A 19,523-nucleotide genomic window follows, 5' to 3' on the forward strand; every position below is an offset into this window, starting at 1 on the left:
AAATCTGGTATGCATTTTAAATTTAGGCACATCCTAATTTGAGCCAGTTACATTTTAAGGGCTTAGAAACTACATACGGTTAGTGGCTACCATATTGGATTATACAAGTTAATCAGACAACAGTTGTTTAAAAGTTACTTTCTGGCCTAGGATGTCCATTTCATGTGAACTGGAAAATGATTGTGTGTTTTCCTACTAATCTGGCACAGGGTTCTATATAGGAGCCTTAAATCAGTCTTATCTGCATTGCTAAAATCCTCTATATTCTGAATTATTTGTCTGTTTGACCTTGGGTTGCTGCATTGCACATTACAGGAGGACCTCTCACATTAGGCTGGAGTTGTGCAGTATACATTTCCATGGCCTTATGTGGTGATCCCAGAGACTGACTTACATAATTGAGGGAACTGTGTTGAAATCTAACTGTAGTATGGATTTTACAGTTTCTCCTTACAGTTCTATGAAGTTTTGCTTTATATATTTGGAGGCAATTTTAACAGGTGCATACAAATTTAGACTACTTATGGTGAATTAACCTGTTGTCACTGTAAGTCCAAAATAATGATTTTTGTCTTTAAGTTTACTTTGTCTAATATTAATATAGTTGCATGCTTCTCTTTCTTTAATATTTCACCTTTTACATCCTTTACATCTTTTACATAATGTTACATCTTTTCCAAAAAAAGAAAAAGGAAATCTTTCCATGCCCTTATGTTTTAGGAATGCATCTTATAAAGAACATACATGTTCTATATGCTCAGTGTCTTTTTTTTTGCCAAGACTATTTCTCTATTTTAACTTATGAGTTTAATTTATTTACCATCATTGTGATTGCTACCTTAAGCATTATATTTTTTCTTTTTTTCTGCACTGTTTCTAACTTTTGGGTTTTGGGGTGGAACGGAATTGTTGGAGTTTTGTTTATTTTCTTTGCACTTTTTCCTCTAATGGTTATTCTATTTGTATTTTTTTAATGGTTACTTTAGAAATTTTTACTAAGCATACTTAGTGAAGTCTAAGATTAATATCTCACAGTCTCCTTGAATCATGCCAGGACCAAAGAATACTTGAGCTCAACACTATATTTTATTCAGATATTTGTTTATAATTACCTGCATCCAGGTCTGGTTGCATAATTTTCAGGGCCCAGTACAAACTGAAAATGTGGACCTCTTTGTTTCTCTGCCTTCACAGTACCTCCTTCAACCTGACATGGTATTTTCTTTTCTTTTCTTTTTTTTTTTTTAAGATTTTTATCTATTTACTTGAGAGAGAGAGTGTGAGAGAGAGCATGAGAGGGGAGAAGGTCATAGGTAGAAGCAGACTCTACTGAGCAGGGAGCCTGATGTGGGGCTTAATCCCAGGACTCCAGGATCATGACCTGAAACGAAGGCAGTTGCCTAACCAACTGAGCCACCCATGTGCCCCTGGTATTTTCTTGATTACTATTGAATGTTGTGCTCCCTTGGGCATGGGGGAATCGTGGAGTGGATACAGGCTTTCACAAGCACCCAGTATTTTTCCCCATGATTCAGAGCAGGGGGAGTACACATGCCCAACCCTCACCCTCCCCATGCAGGTACCTACACCTGAGCCCACACCCAAAGCAAATGGTGGGCAAGGCTGAGAAACAGGGGCTAGAGAACCATCCTAGAAAGGCAGGGAGGTGATAGGAGGTAGGACTGTATGTGAACCAAGACTCTAAGCCAAACCCTTGGTTCATGCTCAATTTTTCCATCAGACCTCACATAAAACACAAATTTAAAGATAAAATTATTAAGAATTTCTTGTTGGTGACCATAATGCATTAATTCTGAAGCACAGGATCCCCTTCTGAGGTTGCGCCTTGTACAACTCTCTTGATCACATGCTCAAGAAGTCTTCCCTGCATTTGTGTTTGCCAGTTTCTTTGCTCACATTTCTTCTTGCATGCTTGACCTTCCTTCTAAATCTTACCCCTCCTATAAAGCATAGTCTTTAAAAGGGTCTTTAGTAAAAGTCTTTTAGCTGGTAGTAAACACTCTGATTTTGTTTATCCACGCATATTTTATTTCAGTCTCATTTTGAAAGAAAGTTTTGCTGGGTACCCAACTTTAGTTGGTGGTTATTTTCACATAAAATTTTGAACATAATATTTTGCTTTCTGACTTCCTTTGTGTTGGAGAATAAGCTTTCAATATGTTTGGGTTCCTTTGAAGATATTGGATTTTTTCTCTCCAGCTTCTTTCAAGATCTCTTTAACTTTGATGTTCCTCATGTTCACTATCAGATGCCCAGATGGGAGATTTATTTTTATTTATCTTGCTTGGAATCCATTTGGCTTCATAGATTTGTGAGTTAGTGTTTTTCATCAATCTGGAATAGTCCCCTCAAATATTGTTTCCTCTTTCTTTTCTCTCCTCTCCTTCGGAAATAGTGCATAGATATATATTAGATCTTTTCCCTCTGTCCTCCATATATCAACTTCACTTTTATATTTTCCATATTTTTCACTTCCTGTACTTCAGTCTGTATAGTTTCTTTAAATCTCCCTTTTAGTTTATTGCTTCATTCTTTAGCTGTGAATAATTTGCTACAGGACCACCCACTGTTTTTCATTTTGATTATTATATTTTTAATTTTTGCAAGTTTGATTTGATTCCTTTTCATATTTCATTAGTTATTTAAATAACTTTTATTTCATTGAACATCCTGATTTTATATTCTATATCTTAAAACTCAACACTTTAGAAAGTATGAGTTTAATTATGTTTTCATTTGTGTCTGCTTATTCTCTCTCTTACTGGCTTTTTTTTTCTTTTCTAGTTTTGTGATTTTTTTTAAAAAATCAGGATCTCATAGGTCTTGACTTTTTATCTGTAGAAAACCTTTGAGTCCCAGGATGAAGATAGGTTGCTCCCTAAAATATTGGTATTTTTTCCTACCAGACATCTGGAGATAAAGTTAACCTATTACTACTTTAAGATATATTTTCAACATGAAGCTTTTTGAACCACCTTTGAACTGTTGTATGAATTCACGATAAAAACCTGAATTAGGGGGGCGCCTGGGTGGCTCAGTGGGTTAAGCCGCTGCCTTCGGCTCAGGTCATGATCTCAGGGTCCTGGGATCGAGGCCCGCATCGGGCTCTCTGCTCAGCAGGGAGCCTGCTTCCCTCTCTCTCTCTCTGCCTGCCTCTCCATCTACTTGTGATTTCTCTCTGTCAAATAAATAAATAAATAATAAAATCTTTAAAAAAAAAAAAAAAAAACCTGAATTAGGGTTAGTTTGTGTTTACAGATTCCTGTGAGAAATTTATATTTTTCCCTGTATCTAGCACCACAATTCAAAACCAGTAATTTTCTTTTGTACCTTGAGAGATGTTATTTGAATTTTACACATACTAGGTGTGAATTTCACACATATACTGCATGTGCAGCTCTTTGAGATGCAGCTTCATGCAGGTGAGTTTCCACTTAGACCTTTTCTCTCCTGAGCCCTTCATGAAATTTAAAGCTCAAGTTCATCAATTTTGGAAGGTACCTTCAAGTTGAGAATTGGTTTCAATGCTCCACCTATTGTTGGGGGTTCTTCCTTTTACTTCACTTTTTTAAAGATTTAGTTTGAAATAATTACAGAAAAGTTACAAAGACGGTATAGAGAGAGTGTTTGTTTCTCTTTGGTCCACTTTTAATAACAATGACACATCTGTAAAAACTAAGAAATTAACATTGGTATAATACAATTAACTATACTATAGACCTTATTTAAATTTCAATAGTTTCCCACTCATATCCTTCTGTTCTTTCATTTGGGTTTTGTTCTCTGCATCCTTCCCACTTTTTGTCCAGCTCACTGATGAATTCTAAGATTTTTTTATAAGTTAAAAAAATGTTTACTAATTTTCAGTACAAAAGTTGTCAAAGAACCTAGTCCAACACACTTCTGGAAAGAGAAGTCTGGGGAGTTTTAAATTTTTTAAATCAGTTTCCCTCAAATGATATTCATAATCCTAGTTACCAAGTCCAACATGTCTTCTTATGCTTGTGTCCTTAAAATTTTCTAGCCTAGAAATGTCAGCATTATTTTTATTATTTTATTTATAATATATTATTATTTATAATAATTTATATTTATAATATATTGTTTTATTTATAAAATATTTATTGTTTAATTTTTATTATTTTATTAGAAAAAAGTTTAATAATATTAAAAGAGTGAGAGTAGAAGAGAAATTAAGAGAGAGATTGAGAGTCCATAATAATAATATAGGTGGGAGAAAAAGTCAAGAGCCTTAACAAGGCTGTTGGTAGTGGGAAAGGAAGAGAAGGAATAGTTTGGGGTCCACTCAGGAAGTAAAATACAGAATTTGGTATTGAATGGATGTGGTAGAACAAGGAGAAGAGAGAGAGAAAACTCAGGGATTTCAAACCAAAGATTTGACTCTTAAAGATTTTTAGAAGTCAAAAGGAAAAGCAAGATTGCAGATGATAGTAAACTTGTTTTTTAATGGATCTGGTATTAATGGTTCATTAAGGTGGAGATGTCCAACAGGCAGTTACAACTGAAAGTCACAATTTTGAGAAAGGAGTCAGAGCTACAAGGAACAGGGTGGTGATAGAAAACAGATAAGAATTAGGAATAAGCAGTGGAGAAGAATCACCTACATCGAAACTAAGGAGGGATGTGGTGATTATGGAAGAGGGAGAGTCCTATTAACAAGTGTGCTTTTGCCACTACTTGTGATATTCAAAAGCTTAATTTCAGTGCCTCTGTGAAAAGCTCTTATGAATCTTCTGCACTTACCCCACCCAGAGGATTACAAACTAAACTTCAAGATCCATTTATGTGGGTTAAAATATTAAAATGTTCTTTGTGTTTTCTTTTCAATTTTCCAATATGTTTTGAACTATACCATACCTCAGACATGAATTTCTACTTAATTTGGTTTGTTTCTATCAGTATAAGTAAAAGAAAAATAAATCTAGAGAGAACCACAAATGTGTTGATTTTATGGCATATCCAAACATATTTTCCTTTTCTTTAGGAAATAAAATATTGTCTAGTGTTAGAATTTAGACATTAAACTTTGGAACCATAATGTGCAATGTTTTATGATATTTGTGACTCTACATATGTTGTTACTATTTCATGCAAAAGTAATAACATAACTTATTAAACAAAAATTAAGGCTGGAAAAATACTTACCTTGTTTGTAGTGTTTGTAAATTGCTGTTAACGGTAAAGTAGTATCTAGTGGTAGTATATATATTGCTAAAGAGAAAAAACAGATTAAGTTGTGAAATACTATTCTCTGAGCAAGGAACTGCAATTTAGGAAGAGTGTCAGGGTCTTGACTCATTTGTTGGGTTTATGGTTTTCAGGGAACTAATGCTGATTTCACATCAGAAAAGCATTGAACAGCTGCAGGAAACCCTTAGACAGAAGCTGCTGAATGATGATAACTGGAGAGAGAAGGTAATGATAATGTCACTTTCATCTGCATGTGTCTATTTTGCTTTTTAAAAATTCTGTCTGTTTGGAGCACCTGGGTGGTTCAGTTAATTGTCTGCCTTCAGCTCAGGTCATGATCTCAGGGTCCTGGGATCAAGCTCCACATCAGGCTCCCTGCTCAGTGGGGAGTCTCCTTCTCCCTCTCCCTCTGCCTGCTGCTCTCCCTTTGCTTAATCTCTCTCTATCAAATAAATAAATGCAATCTTTTGAAAAAAAAAAAATTCTGTTGCCAGAATGCTATCCCAGATATCTTGGCTTCTATGCACATTTTGATTCCTTCTGGAATTTCTTAGACCAAACATGCTTATAGTGTATGTCTTTTCCAAAATATTAGACAACATAATGGGAAATGAAAAGGTAAGAACAGAATTTAAAACCTTGTAAAATCAGGATAGCCCTTAGTACTCATGTAAAAGTGTGCTTTTTTATTTTTAAGTATTTAACTTTTTCCTGTAAAGGGACAGAATCTGCATTTGACTACATCCTTAGAAGCAGGGGAATATTAATTTATTCTCAAAATTTCTCTGCCTAAAAGGAAGATACTAAAGAGAATGGAAAATGACAAAATTACTCAGTTATGAACTTTTGGCAAAGCAAAATGAATAAGTATTTAGCTCACTATTTACAAAGAAAGTATTTTCTCTCCCCATGCTGAAAAATGCATTAATTTCTATCTTTGGATTTTCCTAAATTTTTCAAAGCTTCAATGATAAATATGTAATACTTGTATAATTTTAAAGGATACAAATAATATTCTAAAAATTATTGGTCCCTACCTTCTCAGGCCTTGTACAGGTCTAGTAATTAAGGCTACTGCCATCATCTCCCTGTCATAAACTTCTGGTACTCCTTGATGATCCCAGGATCTTATCCTGAAGAATGCCCTGAAGCCTTTCCAACTCTTTCTCTTGCCCAGCTAATGCCTGCCCTAGCACTAGTCTTCATCCTTGGTTTTCTGATAACATTGTAAATTTGCATCTAGAGGTAGAGCTGGCTACTGAAATTCAGATTGCTTGACTAAAGTCCTGACAACCTGTTTGCTTATTATCAGATTCTTCTCTATGATGACTAGACCCCATAACTTGTAACCTCAAGCAACATGAGTGGCCACATCAGCTAATATCTCTACCTGGACTCTTCCACCCTACCACCCACCCAATTGAAACACTTTTTAGATATTGCTGCTGGCTCAGGTCAGTTCTAAATTTTTCACTTTCATTTCCATTCTTTACTCATCTGACCATACTCAGGCATTATTGGTCTTCTATAAATCAATTCCTCTTTCCTTGTCCCTCAGGGATAGCACACTCGGGCTAAAAGAGAAATGAACACTATAATAACAGTTCCATAGAGGCAACAATCAAAAGTTGAGAGTATAGACTAAAGTTGCTCTAAATGGCTCATTCTTATTTTGTTTTATTTTGAAGTATGGACTTTTTCTTTTCCTTCTTCTCTAAAGCCTACATTTCTTTAATTCTTTCTCATTTTTATTAGCTTTGGGGTATTCAATTGACTAGCCCATTCTTACTTACTTCCTCCATCCTTACCAATCCATGTTTGAAAATACAAAAAAGATGACTAACCTAACCAGCAATCCAAAAAAGTGCAAATTAAAACAATGAGATTTTTAAAAAATCAGTCCAGTTAATAGAGTAGTTTTGGCATTGTGGTAAGGTTTTGTGAGATAATCTTTCACACTCAGTCTTTAAAGGGCTGGAAGTTACAGCAACTCTTTGGAGAGCAATTTGGAAGTATGTATGAAGAGATACTGTAAATACCTCATTTTTGATGCAAAAATTTCAATAATGGAATTAATGTGAATAGAGATTCACAGATTCTTCCCTTCCGTTCAAATATCTGAGCTTCGCTTAGACTGGTATTATCTTATCTTCATGGTCACACCCCGTGAAGGACTTTGAGATACAATCTACTAGAGAAGGCTTTGCATTTAGAATCTTCCCTATTACTGCTGCTTACTGTATCCTGTCTGTGAGGTGCTAACATAGCAAGTGGACCAAGTTAATGTAGCATTTGATCATATAGAAGCATTGTAGTCTTGCTTCATGCTATTAATCTGATGATGAAAATAAACCTGTGTAAAATTTTCTAAGTTCTTGCTAAGACCGTGATATCATTCTAATAAATTAATTATATCATAAATGTATTTTAGCATGTATAATTTTCTATGATATAAATGGGCATTTCATTTTGTTGAGAGGATATAACTTGTTAATAAATCTTATCATTTAGCTTAGCAGTAAATCAAGATCCAGACCAGTAAAGCCAAGGAATGATAATTATGTCTTGGCTGTGCTCATTATTGAGACTATGAATAAAAAGTTCCCTTAAAGTCCTCTCATGAGAAAGGAAAATCACTAATATGACATTGTTATCTCTTTCTTGGGTCACTGTGCCTTTATGTAGGAATGAAATGTTCCCTTTACAAATATATAATACACATATTAGAATAAACTTCATAGCTTAAATGCTTTTAACATTCAAAAAAAGTAGATAGCAATTTGTGCCTGTACTTAATTATTTTAGAGTATATAAAAAGCACATAATAGAATCAATAGTTGCTATGCAACAAGGATGGCACATTTAAAAATAAACTGTATATTTACTAATTGTCATAGATTTTTATTTATTTCAAGTATTCCTTTGATGTGGAAAAAAATGAATTAATGTGCATACTGAACATTTAAAATTGGTCCCAAATACACAGTGTTGTTACTTTTCAGTTAAAATTTTTATAATTAAAAAAATTTTCTATAACCAGACTGATGACATTAAGTGGTAGTCGTGTGTTGACTATTATTTTGTAGTATAATAAACAAATTCTAACAAAATATTTTGTTAGATTATTATTAAGATATCATCCCATTTAGGAACATCTTAGAATTGTACTACTATTGACTTCATTTTAAGTAGCACATAGAGCTTTTAAAAACCAATAGTTCAAACAAAGAGAACCTTACTTGCTGCCTGAGGAATTGGATTAATAGTGAAAAAGTCAAAAAGTCAAATCCAGAACCAAAGAGAAGCAAACAAAATCTCAAATTCTTCTTCAAAATAGAAGAACCAAATGGCTGAATAATTCCTAATATGTTTAAGTATACTATTAATGGAATTTAAAAGGACAAGTTGTAAAATAACAGAATTTGACAGGGATGAACCTGTCATAAAATAATCAATTTTCACTTATGTATAATTGAATGGCCAAAAAGAATAATGAGAGCACCTTTTAATTTATAAAATTATGATGTAATTTTCAAAATTGAGCTAATAAAATCACAGAATTATAGATCTAGAATAGCCTGCAAATATCATCTGATTTAAACCCTTAATCAAGATAATAAGAATAGTCTCCATTATTAGAGTGTTTATTATATGCCAGGATTTGTGCTTAATGCTTTCCATAAATGTAATTTTAATTATTATAAAATTATTATTGCCATTTGCACATGGGAAAAAATAAGGCTCAGAGGAGTTAGGTAAGTTGCCAACGTTATTTAGCCAGGAAATAACAACTGATACAAACCTAGAAAAAAAAAAGAAGAACTAACTACAAAACCCAAAACTTACTCATTTGGCCTAGATTGACTAATAAGAGCCAGATTTACTCTCCCTCACTAACTAAACCACTGGAGAAAAGATCGAAAACAATGGTTTCAAGATACTCAGTATCAGACCACAAAGGACAATTATTCTTACAGATAGGAACAAATGAGGTGAGCTCCGTGATTGCCCAAATGTAGTTCCTTGAAATAAATTTAAGGCCACAGTGCAGGAAGTGTGAATCTAGGAGGTCTGTCAGGTTCTTTGAGTTAAGGAAACCAGAGAGATCAAGATAGCTACAGTTCACAAGATGGTGTTCTCTGGGAAGAGCTAGCTGCACACAGAAGAGCTACAAAGAGTTAAGTATTAATATACATATTAAGTATATGTGTGGTTAGTGCATATGTGTGGGGAAACTCCCAAAGGCAGAGAAAGACCTTTCTGAAAAGACTAGGGAGGAGTACCAAATGCTTACACAAGGCCAGACTGGAAGACCTATAATTCACAGTGCACTGGGTAAACTTGTCAGAAGGGCCTTGCATCAGTAGTAGGAAAAAATTAGCCCTAGACTAAATGCTGAGCTGATTCTGCCTAATAAATGTTAAAAGGGAGATGTATAAAAATCAAGCCAATTCAAATGCATCCCAGAACAGAGTTCAGTAATACTCATAGGAATACAAAAATATCCAGCATCTAACAAGGTAAAATTTACAATGCCTTGCATTCAATAAAACATTGCCATCCAAAAGGAAAGGGAAAATATGGCTCAGAATGAGATAAAAATCAATGAATAAAAACTGATTCAGAAAGGCACAGATATTAGAATTAGCAGACAAGGACCTTAAAACACTTGCAATAACTATATTCCATTTGCCCAAAAACTAGAGGAAAAAGTGACCTTGTTAAGTAGAGATATAAAAGACATTAAAAAGATCTAAAGTGAACTCCTAGAGATGAAAAGTACAATATCTAAGATAAAAAGCACACTGGATAGGATTAATGACAGATTCAACATTCCAAAAGAAAAGTCTGGTGAACTTGAAGACACACAATTGAAACAATCCAAATGAAACAAAAATAGAAGACTTAAACAAGAACATCAGTGAGCTATGAGACAAATGCAAGTGGACTAATATATGCATAATTGGAATTCCCAAAGGACAGGAAAGAGAAGAAAGGACAGAAAAAATATTTATCCTTAGACCTTACCCTGTCTTTGATGAAAAATCTGCTGTCATCCTTATCTTTGTTCCTCTCTATATAATGTCTATTATTTTTTGGTTGCTTTTAAGATTTCTTTCTATCACTATTTTTGAGCAATTAGATTAGAATATTCCTTGCTGTGTTTGAGGTTTTGCTGAGCTTCTTGAATGTTTGCTTTATAGTTTTCATTAACTCTTAATTTTATTCTGCTATTATTTCTTCAAATATTTTTTCGGTCCTTTCTTCTCTCTCCTGTCCTTTGGGAATTCCAATTATGCATATATTAGTCTGCTTGCATTTGTCTCATAGCTCACTGATGTTCTTGTTTAAGTCTTCTATTTTTGTTTCATTTGGATTGTTTCAACTGTATGTCTTCAAGTACACCAGACTTTTCTTTTGGAATGTTAAATCTGTCACCTGGGTGATCTAACACAGACTGCATTAAGTTAAAGATGTAGTCTATAAATTCTAAAGCAACCACAAAAATAGAAAAAGAATCATAGCTATCAAACCAGCAAAGGAAATAAAATTGGATTAAAAAAAAATTCAGAAGAAGACAAAAAGAGGAAGAGCAAAAAGATGAGATGGGCCAAATAGAAAACATATAGCAAGATAGATTTAAAGCTAATCATATCAATAAATTAAATGTAAATCCTAAACCAGGGGTCAGCATACTTTTTCTGTAGAGGACCGCAAAGTAAATATTTTTGCTTTGTGGGGATATTGAGTCTTTGTTGCAAGCATTCAACTCTGCCCATTGTGGTTTAAAGGCAGCCATAGACAATAATAAGCAAATGAATGGGTGTGGCTGCATTTTGTCTGTGGCCACAGTTTGTCAGGCCCTGGCCTAAATATCCCCATTAAATGACAGAGATTGTCATGTTGGTTAAAAATGCAAGATTCTACTATATGTTGCCTACAAAAAAAAAAATACACTTTAAAATAAATATTTTAACAAATAGATTAAAAATAAAGGATGTATAAGACCAAGTATATGCTAACACAAACAAAAGAAAGAGGAACTAGTTACTATTAGAAAAGTAAATTTTGGAGTGCCTTGGTGGCTTAGTTGGTTGGGCAGCTGACTCTTGATTTCTGCTCAGGTCATGATCTCAGGGTCCTGGGATCGAGTCAGGCTCTGCTCAGCACAGTCTGCTGAAGGATTCTCAGTCACTCTTTCCCTCTGACCCTCCCCCCAGCATGTTCTCTCTCTCTCTCTCTCTCTCAAATAAATGAATAAATACTTTTTTAAAAAGAAAAGTAGATTTCAAAGATAAGAGAATATTTATTTATTTTTTTTAATATAATTTTTTATTTTTTATAAACATATATTTTTATCCCCAGGGGTACAGGTCTGTGAATCACCAGGTTTACACACTTCACAGCACTCACCAAAACACATACCCTCCCCAATGTCCATAATACCACCCCTTTCTCCCAGACCCCCTCCCCCCAGCAACCCTCAGTTTGTTTTGTGAGATTAAGAGTCACTTATGGTTTGTCTCCCTCCCAATTAAAAAAAAAAATGTCTATGCTACCTAAAGCAATCTACACATTTAATGCAATTCCTATCAAAGTACCATCCATCTTTTTCAAAGAAATGGAACAAATAATTCTAAAATTTATATGGAACCAGAAAAGACCTCGAATAGCTAAAGGGATATTGAAAAAGAAAGCCAACGTTGGTGGCATCACAATTCCAGACTTCAAGCTCTATTACAAAGCTGTCATCATCAAGACAGCATGGTACTGGCACAAAAACAGACCCATAGATCAATGGAACAGAATAGAGAGCCCAGAAATAGACTCTCAACTCTATGGTCAACTCATCTTCGACAAAGCAGGAAAGAATGTCCAATGGAAAAAAGACAGCCTCTTCAATAAATGGTGCTGGGAAAATTGGACAGCCACATGCAGAAAAATGAAATTGGACCATTTCCTTATACCACACACAAAAATAGACTCAAAATGGATGAAGGACCTCAATGTGCGAAAGGAATCCATCAAAATCCTTGAGGAGAACACAGGCAGCAACCTCTTCGACCTCAGCCACAGCAACATCTTCCTAGGAACAACGCCAAAGGCAAGGGAAGCAAGGGCAAAAATGAACTATTGGGATTTCATCAAGATCAAAAGCTTTTGCACAGCAAAGGAAACAGTTAACAAAATCAAAAGACAACTGACAGAATGGGAGAAGACATTTGCAAACGACATATCAGATAAAGGACTAGTGTCCAGAATCTATAAAGAACTTAGCAAACTCAACACCCAAAGAACAAATAATCCAATCAAGAAATGGGCAGAGGACATGAACAGACATTTCTGCAAAGAAGACATCCAGATGACCAACAGACACATGAAAAAGTGCTCCATATCACTTGGCATCAGGGAAATACAAATCAAAACCACAATGCGATATCACCTCACACCAGTCAGGATGGCTAAAATCAACAAGTCAGGAAATGACAGATGCTGGCGAGGATGCGGAGAAAGGGGAACCCTCCTACACTGTTGGTGGGAATGCAAGCTGGTGCAACCTCTCTGGAAAACAGCATGGAGATTCCTCAAAATGCTGAAAATAGAACTGCCCTATGACCCAGCAATTGCACTATTGGGTATTTACCCTAAAGATACAAACATAGTGACCCAAAGGGGCACGTGTACTCGAATGTTTATAGCAGCAATGTCCACAATAGCCAAACTATGGAAAGAACCTAGATGTCCATCAACAGATGAATGGATCAAGAAGATGTGGTATATATATACACAATGGAATACTATGCAGCCATCAAAAGAAATGAAATCTTGCCATTTGCGACAACATGGATGGAACTAGAGCGTATCATGCTTAGTGAAATAAGTCAAGCGGAGAAAGACAACTATCATATGATCTCCCTGATATGAGGAAGTGGTGATGCAACATGGGGGCTTAAGTGGGTACGAGAAGAATAAATGAGAGAATATTTAGAATATTAGCAAGGATAATGAACATAAGTTCATAATGTTTAAGGGATTAGTCCACCAAGAAGACATAATAACCCTAAATGTTTATTCACCTAGTAACAGGGTTTTAAAATAAAGCAAAAATTGATAGAACAGCAAGAAGAAATAGACAAATCTATAATTAGAGTAAAAGATGTCAGTAATAGGCCTTTTTCAATAATAACTGATAGAAAAATACCTGGAAAATTAGTAGAGATATATTCTATGGAAAATAATATAATAGTTTTTTAAAACAACTTATTTTTAAGGAATGCATTGACCAACACTATTAACTAACATGACCTAATTGATATTTATAAAATGCTCCATTTAACAGCAGAATAAACATTCTTCTCAAGTACACATGGGACATTTACTAAAATAGATCATATTCTACAGCATAAATTACTCTCAACAAATTTAAAAGTATTCAAGACATATAAAATATTTTTTTCTGACCACAGTGAAATTGAAACAATTTATTAACAAAAGGTTATCTGGAAAGATCCCCAAATATTTTGAAACTAGATAAATACCAAGTCTATGCCCTTAATGACTATGCTATGTAGATGTGTGGAGAGTCAGGCTACATGGAAAAATGAAACATGCTGAGCCATGGGATCTACCAGAAACATCTAAGTGTGCACACCCCCTCCATCTCATAATACCTCTGTGATCTTGGTGAAGGTACTTAACCTCTCTGAACCTATTTCATAATCTATACTATTTCATAATAATATAATTATTATTATTCACACTGGAATAATATTATTATAATAATATAATTATTATTATTATATGTTATAAGAATTAAATGGATTAACATATAAAATGTGTTCTGTACCATGCCATCCCAGCCTGTATTGGTAGCAAGTGAATATTCTCTCCTTTCATCCCGAGTTTACACAGTTCTTGGCAGGACTTCAATATATATTCTGATTCCTTAGCATTATTTTTTTTACTGCAAAATCTATGTATTTGAATAATCATCTACTTTTGCAATATATTTATTCATCAGTTAATTCATAAATAACCTGAAGAATTAGTGTTCAACCAGCATTTTTTTAACTTTTTGAAAACAGCAAAATAATTTCTTTTTAGGAGATATATTTTTTAATATTATATACATACATCAAATATAAACAAATGACCTAATTACTACTTCCTGAAACTCCCTTGCTTATAGGGATTGTCAATAATGAGTGATTATATTACAACATGGTGTTTGGCTCCATAGACAGAAAATAATCGCAGAATCAATCACAAATATCTGACTTGGAAAATAATTCAAAGAAAGAATTTTGCACATCAGTTTAAGACACAGGTGTTATAAAATACTAATTATGCATTTCAACACAAATACAAAGGGAATTAAAAACAACATACTCAGAGTCTTCTAGAGTCATCAGTAAGTCTTCACCAAGGAGGGATTTGAGGTATTGGGCAATCTAGGTAAATAAAAAGCAAAATAAATAAATAAATAGAAACCAAAAAATGAAATGTGTACGGAGATAACAATTTATTTTACTTTGTTTAACTCCTAAGATCATATACTATTCATGCTTTGGTTTTAGAAATCAGAATTTCCCCATGATTATTAAAATTGCTATCAGTTACTATATGAAGTGGTTTATATTTTATATAAGCACCATCACCACATTCATTTATTTTGCATAGACATAAGTTCTCCCACCTAAGTTTTTTTTTAATCTAAGGTATTTTTTTTCAAGGTTTTATTTATTTCTTTGAGAGAGCAAGCCAGTGAGAGAGAGAGCAGGGGGAGGGGCAGAGGGAGAGGGTGAAGCAGACCCCCTGCTGAGCAGGGAGCCCAGCTCCATACCAGGACCCCAGGACCATGACCTTAGACTCTTTGTCAACTGAGCCACCCAGGAATGCCTCTATCTAAGATATTTTAAAGAGCTTGTATCAATATATAAGAAATATAAACACAATAATTTGGCATGAATTCATCTCAATGACAATACACTGGCTTAAAAAAATCATTATGGGGGCACCTGGGTGGCTCAGTGGGTTAAGCCTCTGCCTCTGGCTCAGGTCATAGTCCCAGGATCCCGGGATCAAGTCCAGCATCGGGCTTTCTGCTCAGCAGGGAGCCTGGCTTCCCCGTCTCTTTCTGCCTACTTGTGCTCTCTGTCAAATAAATAATCTCTAATAAATAAATAAATAAATAAAACTATTTCTAAAAAATATTTAAAAAAATCATTATGTTTGTTTGCTCATCATTTTGTTCAAACTGTTCACATTATGAAGGAACCAGTAGTATCACCTTTCTATGCTACAGTGTCAACACATTCAGATGGCCCTTTGCATGCATTGCAACTTCCTTAAATGTTTAGAAATCCCACCTGAAACTTGTTACTTTGCTTCTCTTTCTCTGGTTGTCCAAATTAAAAATCAACTCTGTAATACTAAATCACTCTTCTCTTTTCTATCTACATGCTTTTTATTTCCCACCTTCCTTCTATTCCTTTTATTCCTAATTTTTAAAAGATTTTATTTACCTATTTATCAAAGAGAGAGAAAGAGCACATTTGCTCCCAAGTAGGGGGAACAGCTGGCAGAAGGAGAAGCCGACTCCCTGCTGAGCAAGGAGCCCCACACTGGACTAGATCCAAGGACCCTGGGATCATGACCTGAGTCAAAGGCAGACACTTAATCAACTGAGCCACCCAGGCTTCCACGTCTTCCTATTTCTTCACCCCCCCCCCACGCCACCCCGCCGCCCTTTACCTATAGTAGTTGGTTCCAAGGAATAATTTAGGGGCAAGAAGGACTTGCTACCTGATTTGCTACTTGACTCGTTCGGTCTATCAGCTACTTCCTTTTCTTCCCTGAATACTTTCAGGTTTCATCTTCTTCTAGGGATTCTGATTTCCTACACAGCCTCCTCCCCATAATAAACTAAAAAAAAAACATTTTAAAGAGTCCTTCTAAAGTCTTTCCATCATCTAATTTATAGTTCGTCCTGTCCCGTCTAGTCTGCATATATTCTTATTCTCTTAATTCAAGCAATTGGTCCATATTCTGAAAGATGTCTTTTTGTCCTAAAACAACTATTTGGCTCTACCAATTAGCCACACAAGGAATTTTTTTTGGAATGCTTGATATTTTAGTACCTCAGCTCACATTTTTCTTCAGCTTCTCAAAAAATGTTTTAATTAGTTGTGTTTTTTAATAGTGTCAAGGTATCTTGTAGGCTATTAACTGTTTAAGTTATACTTTGCAAGTTTTTTAAATGTTTTACATTTGATATCCTCCTTTCATATGTTCTTATCTATTCCAGTGTGGTTGGAGCACTGTGTCTGAATCACATGGGGAAAGTGCAAGTCAGGTGGGAGAAGTCCAGGGCTGCCGTAGACGGTGTGCTTGCCCAACACAGTCATGCAGGCCAGTGCTCTGCCCACCAGGTGCCGTGCTCAGCATGAGGCTGTGTTCGTCTAAGGAAGGGACGCTTTGTCAGTTCACACAAAGGTGTCACATGGGCTGGTGGTGACCCAAGAGCAGATCATGTATAGGAATTTTTATTTTATACTAACACCCTGAGAAACCACTAAGAGGGAGTAATATAATCCAATTTGCATTTTGTAAAGAACACCCTGCTGGGTGGATCATGAATTGGAGAGAAGGAATGGAGGTAAGGAGGCCAGTGGAGAGATGATGGTGGCCAGAACTAGAGTGTTAGGAATGGAAATGAGAAGAAATGAATGGACTCAAGGCATCTTTTGGAGACAAAGTGAATAGAACTTAGTGTTGGATTAAGGGTAAAGGATAAAAATGATGCCCCAGTTGCTGACCTGAATAACTAGATGGAATGTGGCTACTGTGTCTTGACTGGGGAAGGAACAGGTGGGGAGGGATTGTATCTAGGTTTCTGGTTCAGACCGTTTATTTGAGACACCTGTCTCCATGGCTAGCAGAAGCTGGGTAGATGTAAGTACCTGCAATTTAGAAGAACATCTGTTTTTTGTTTTTTTGTTTTTTCCTGAGTGCCCCTGAGGCTTCCCTTGCCTTTAGGAGTTTGAGAAAAAACACATTTGAGCAATGCTATCATGTTCCTAAATGATCCTTAGTATCCTTTTTCTCAAACAATCCAGAAACTTATTTTGAAAGAGCCAAAATAACTCCTTGCACTGAGTGCAAACACAATTGTTTTGCCTTGGAGGAAATGCTTAGTCCTATAACGGTACAATAAATGTGACAGACCCCACACTGGGGCTAGTCTTTTATCTGTATTTTATTTAATTTGAAGGACTTTATGTAAACTTTCTTAGCAAATTTTCTGTTTCCTGGTACCCTGGCTTCAGTGTTTCCCTGAGAAATTCACGTTGACCTCTTTCTTCCTCTCGTAGTGGTATGAATCACAGTAAGTCAAGTTTGACAATTATTCTTGCCAGTTATCTGGCATTTACTCCCTCTAGGAATTTATAATCATGGCGCAATGTAAATCTAGAATCAGCCTGTCACTGAGATGCTCTAATCTCACTAGATGAACGACCAGGCCTGAATGACTCCAGTACTCAGAGATTTGTTCTCTCTTGCTAGGCAGAGCCAAAAGCAATGGTTAAAAACCACAGGGAGAGAGATGTTGGCTCAGCTAAAGGAAAAACTGCCTAACGCTTAGCACTGTCTGAAGATGGAAATGCTTGCTGGGAAGGAGTGAGTTATGGTTTCTAGTGGTGTTGAGGCATAGGGCGGACAATCATTTGATGCAGTCAGTCTATCTGTAGGAGAGACTGAAGAGTCAGAGCACAGAAGTCATCTCCACTGACTATTGAATCCCTGCTCATGCTAGAGCTTTATATAGATGTTTTGTCCCGTTTATCCTCATAACAACTCCCAAGGGAACGAGTTATAACTCTACCAGGAGAGGTTACAGTCACAATTTAAGATTATATAGTTAGAATGTGGCAGAGCCAGGTTTCAGAGCCAGGATTTAAACTCAGCTTCGTTTGAATCCAAAGCCCTTGCTTTTCTTTCCACAATTCACAGAAGCTTAAGAAATGGAACCAGAGGATTTCTAATACCCCTTCCAGTGCTGCGGTTCTGTATAAGTACAACATGAATACAAGGCATCCCCAACTTGACTGTGTTTTCCTTAATCTTCCTTTTGGCCTCTATCATGTTAAAATGATAATTTGTGACTCTCAAACTTTCTGGGATCACCATCAAGAGAAGGCCATTCAAAAATCAACATTTGTACTTTGTATCCCCACTGAGCTTTCAGTGGAATGTAGTCTAAGTCCTCCAAATCTTTTAATTTTTTTTCTTATAGGGTTTCTGGGAAGGACTGAGTTTATAATACAAATATACAGAAGACTAAGCTTTTAATATTTCTGAAAACTGTCATAATATATGGTCCTAACTTCTCTACTCATTTTATAGGCCTTAGAAGGTCTTAGAGGATCTTGAAATATTTGACCTAAAGTCAATTTTTCTGGCCTAAGTTCTGAGTCAGATTATTTTTAAATATTAGAATTTAAAAATTAGATTCATTAAATAATTAATATTAGATGGGGCGCCTGGGTGGCTCAGTGGGTTAAGCCGCTGCCTTCGGCTCAGGTCATGATCTCAGGGTCCTGGGATCGAGTCCCACATCGGGCTCTTTGCTCAGCAGGAAGCCTGCTTCCTCCTCTCTCTCTCTCTCTCTGCCTGCCTTTCTGCCTACTTGTGATCTCTCTCTGTCAAATAAATAAATAAAATCTTTAAAAAAAAATAATATTAGAATCTTTTTTTAATTAGAGTCTGAAAATAAGCTTGATTTACTCATCTTAAGGTCAAATGCCTTTATATGTGTGTTAAATGCTGTTTTCTAGATTGAAGCTGAGCTGGCCAAGGAAAGAGCCCGACACTTAGTTGAATTTGAGGAGCAAGCTCTGCTTTTTAAGGAAGAAGCTAAACTGGAACTTGATATTGAAAAGGAAAAACATCAAGAAATAATCCAAAAGTATAAGAAAGAACAAGAGGAACTACAAACAAAGGTCTGTGATCATGATATTCATTATTATTTAATGGGTTTGAAACTATAGATGTTGGTTATTTCCTTCTGAGAACATTGTACAGTATTTTTAACTCAAGGGGCATTCCTGAGGTTCATTGTGCCTTGGTTTTAACTACATAGGTAGAATGGTTTGGATAGTCTACAGAAGGAATAGCTGAGATAAATCCTATAAGCATATAATACAACTACTAATGGAATTTTTTCTACAAAACTTTTTAAAAAGATTTTATTTATTTGAGAGAGAGAGAAAGATCACAAATGGGAGTGG

The 19,523-nt window shown here is 35.4% G+C and overlaps 1 protein-coding gene across 5 annotated transcripts in view; it reads left to right on the forward strand.

Moving 5' to 3' along the window:
• LEKR1 (leucine, glutamate and lysine rich 1) overlaps positions 1-19,523 on the forward strand; it is a 186,693-nt gene that overhangs the window by 145,094 nt on the left and 22,076 nt on the right. For all 5 annotated transcript variants that reach the window (XM_004755621.3, XM_045088553.1, XM_045088554.1 and 2 more), the window contains 2 exons: positions 5,364-5,457; positions 19,071-19,235. In XM_004755621.3, the coding sequence (XP_004755678.1) occupies positions 5,364-5,457; positions 19,071-19,235 (259 nt within the window). The remainder of the gene's footprint in view (positions 1-5,363; positions 5,458-19,070; positions 19,236-19,523) is intronic.

The sequence above is a fragment of the Mustela putorius genome, unplaced genomic scaffold, assembly GCF_011764305.1.
Source record: "Mustela putorius furo isolate JIRA1106 unplaced genomic scaffold, ASM1176430v1.1 tig00003834_pilon_pilon_pilon, whole genome shotgun sequence".
Taxonomy (NCBI): domain Eukaryota; kingdom Metazoa; phylum Chordata; class Mammalia; order Carnivora; family Mustelidae; genus Mustela; species Mustela putorius.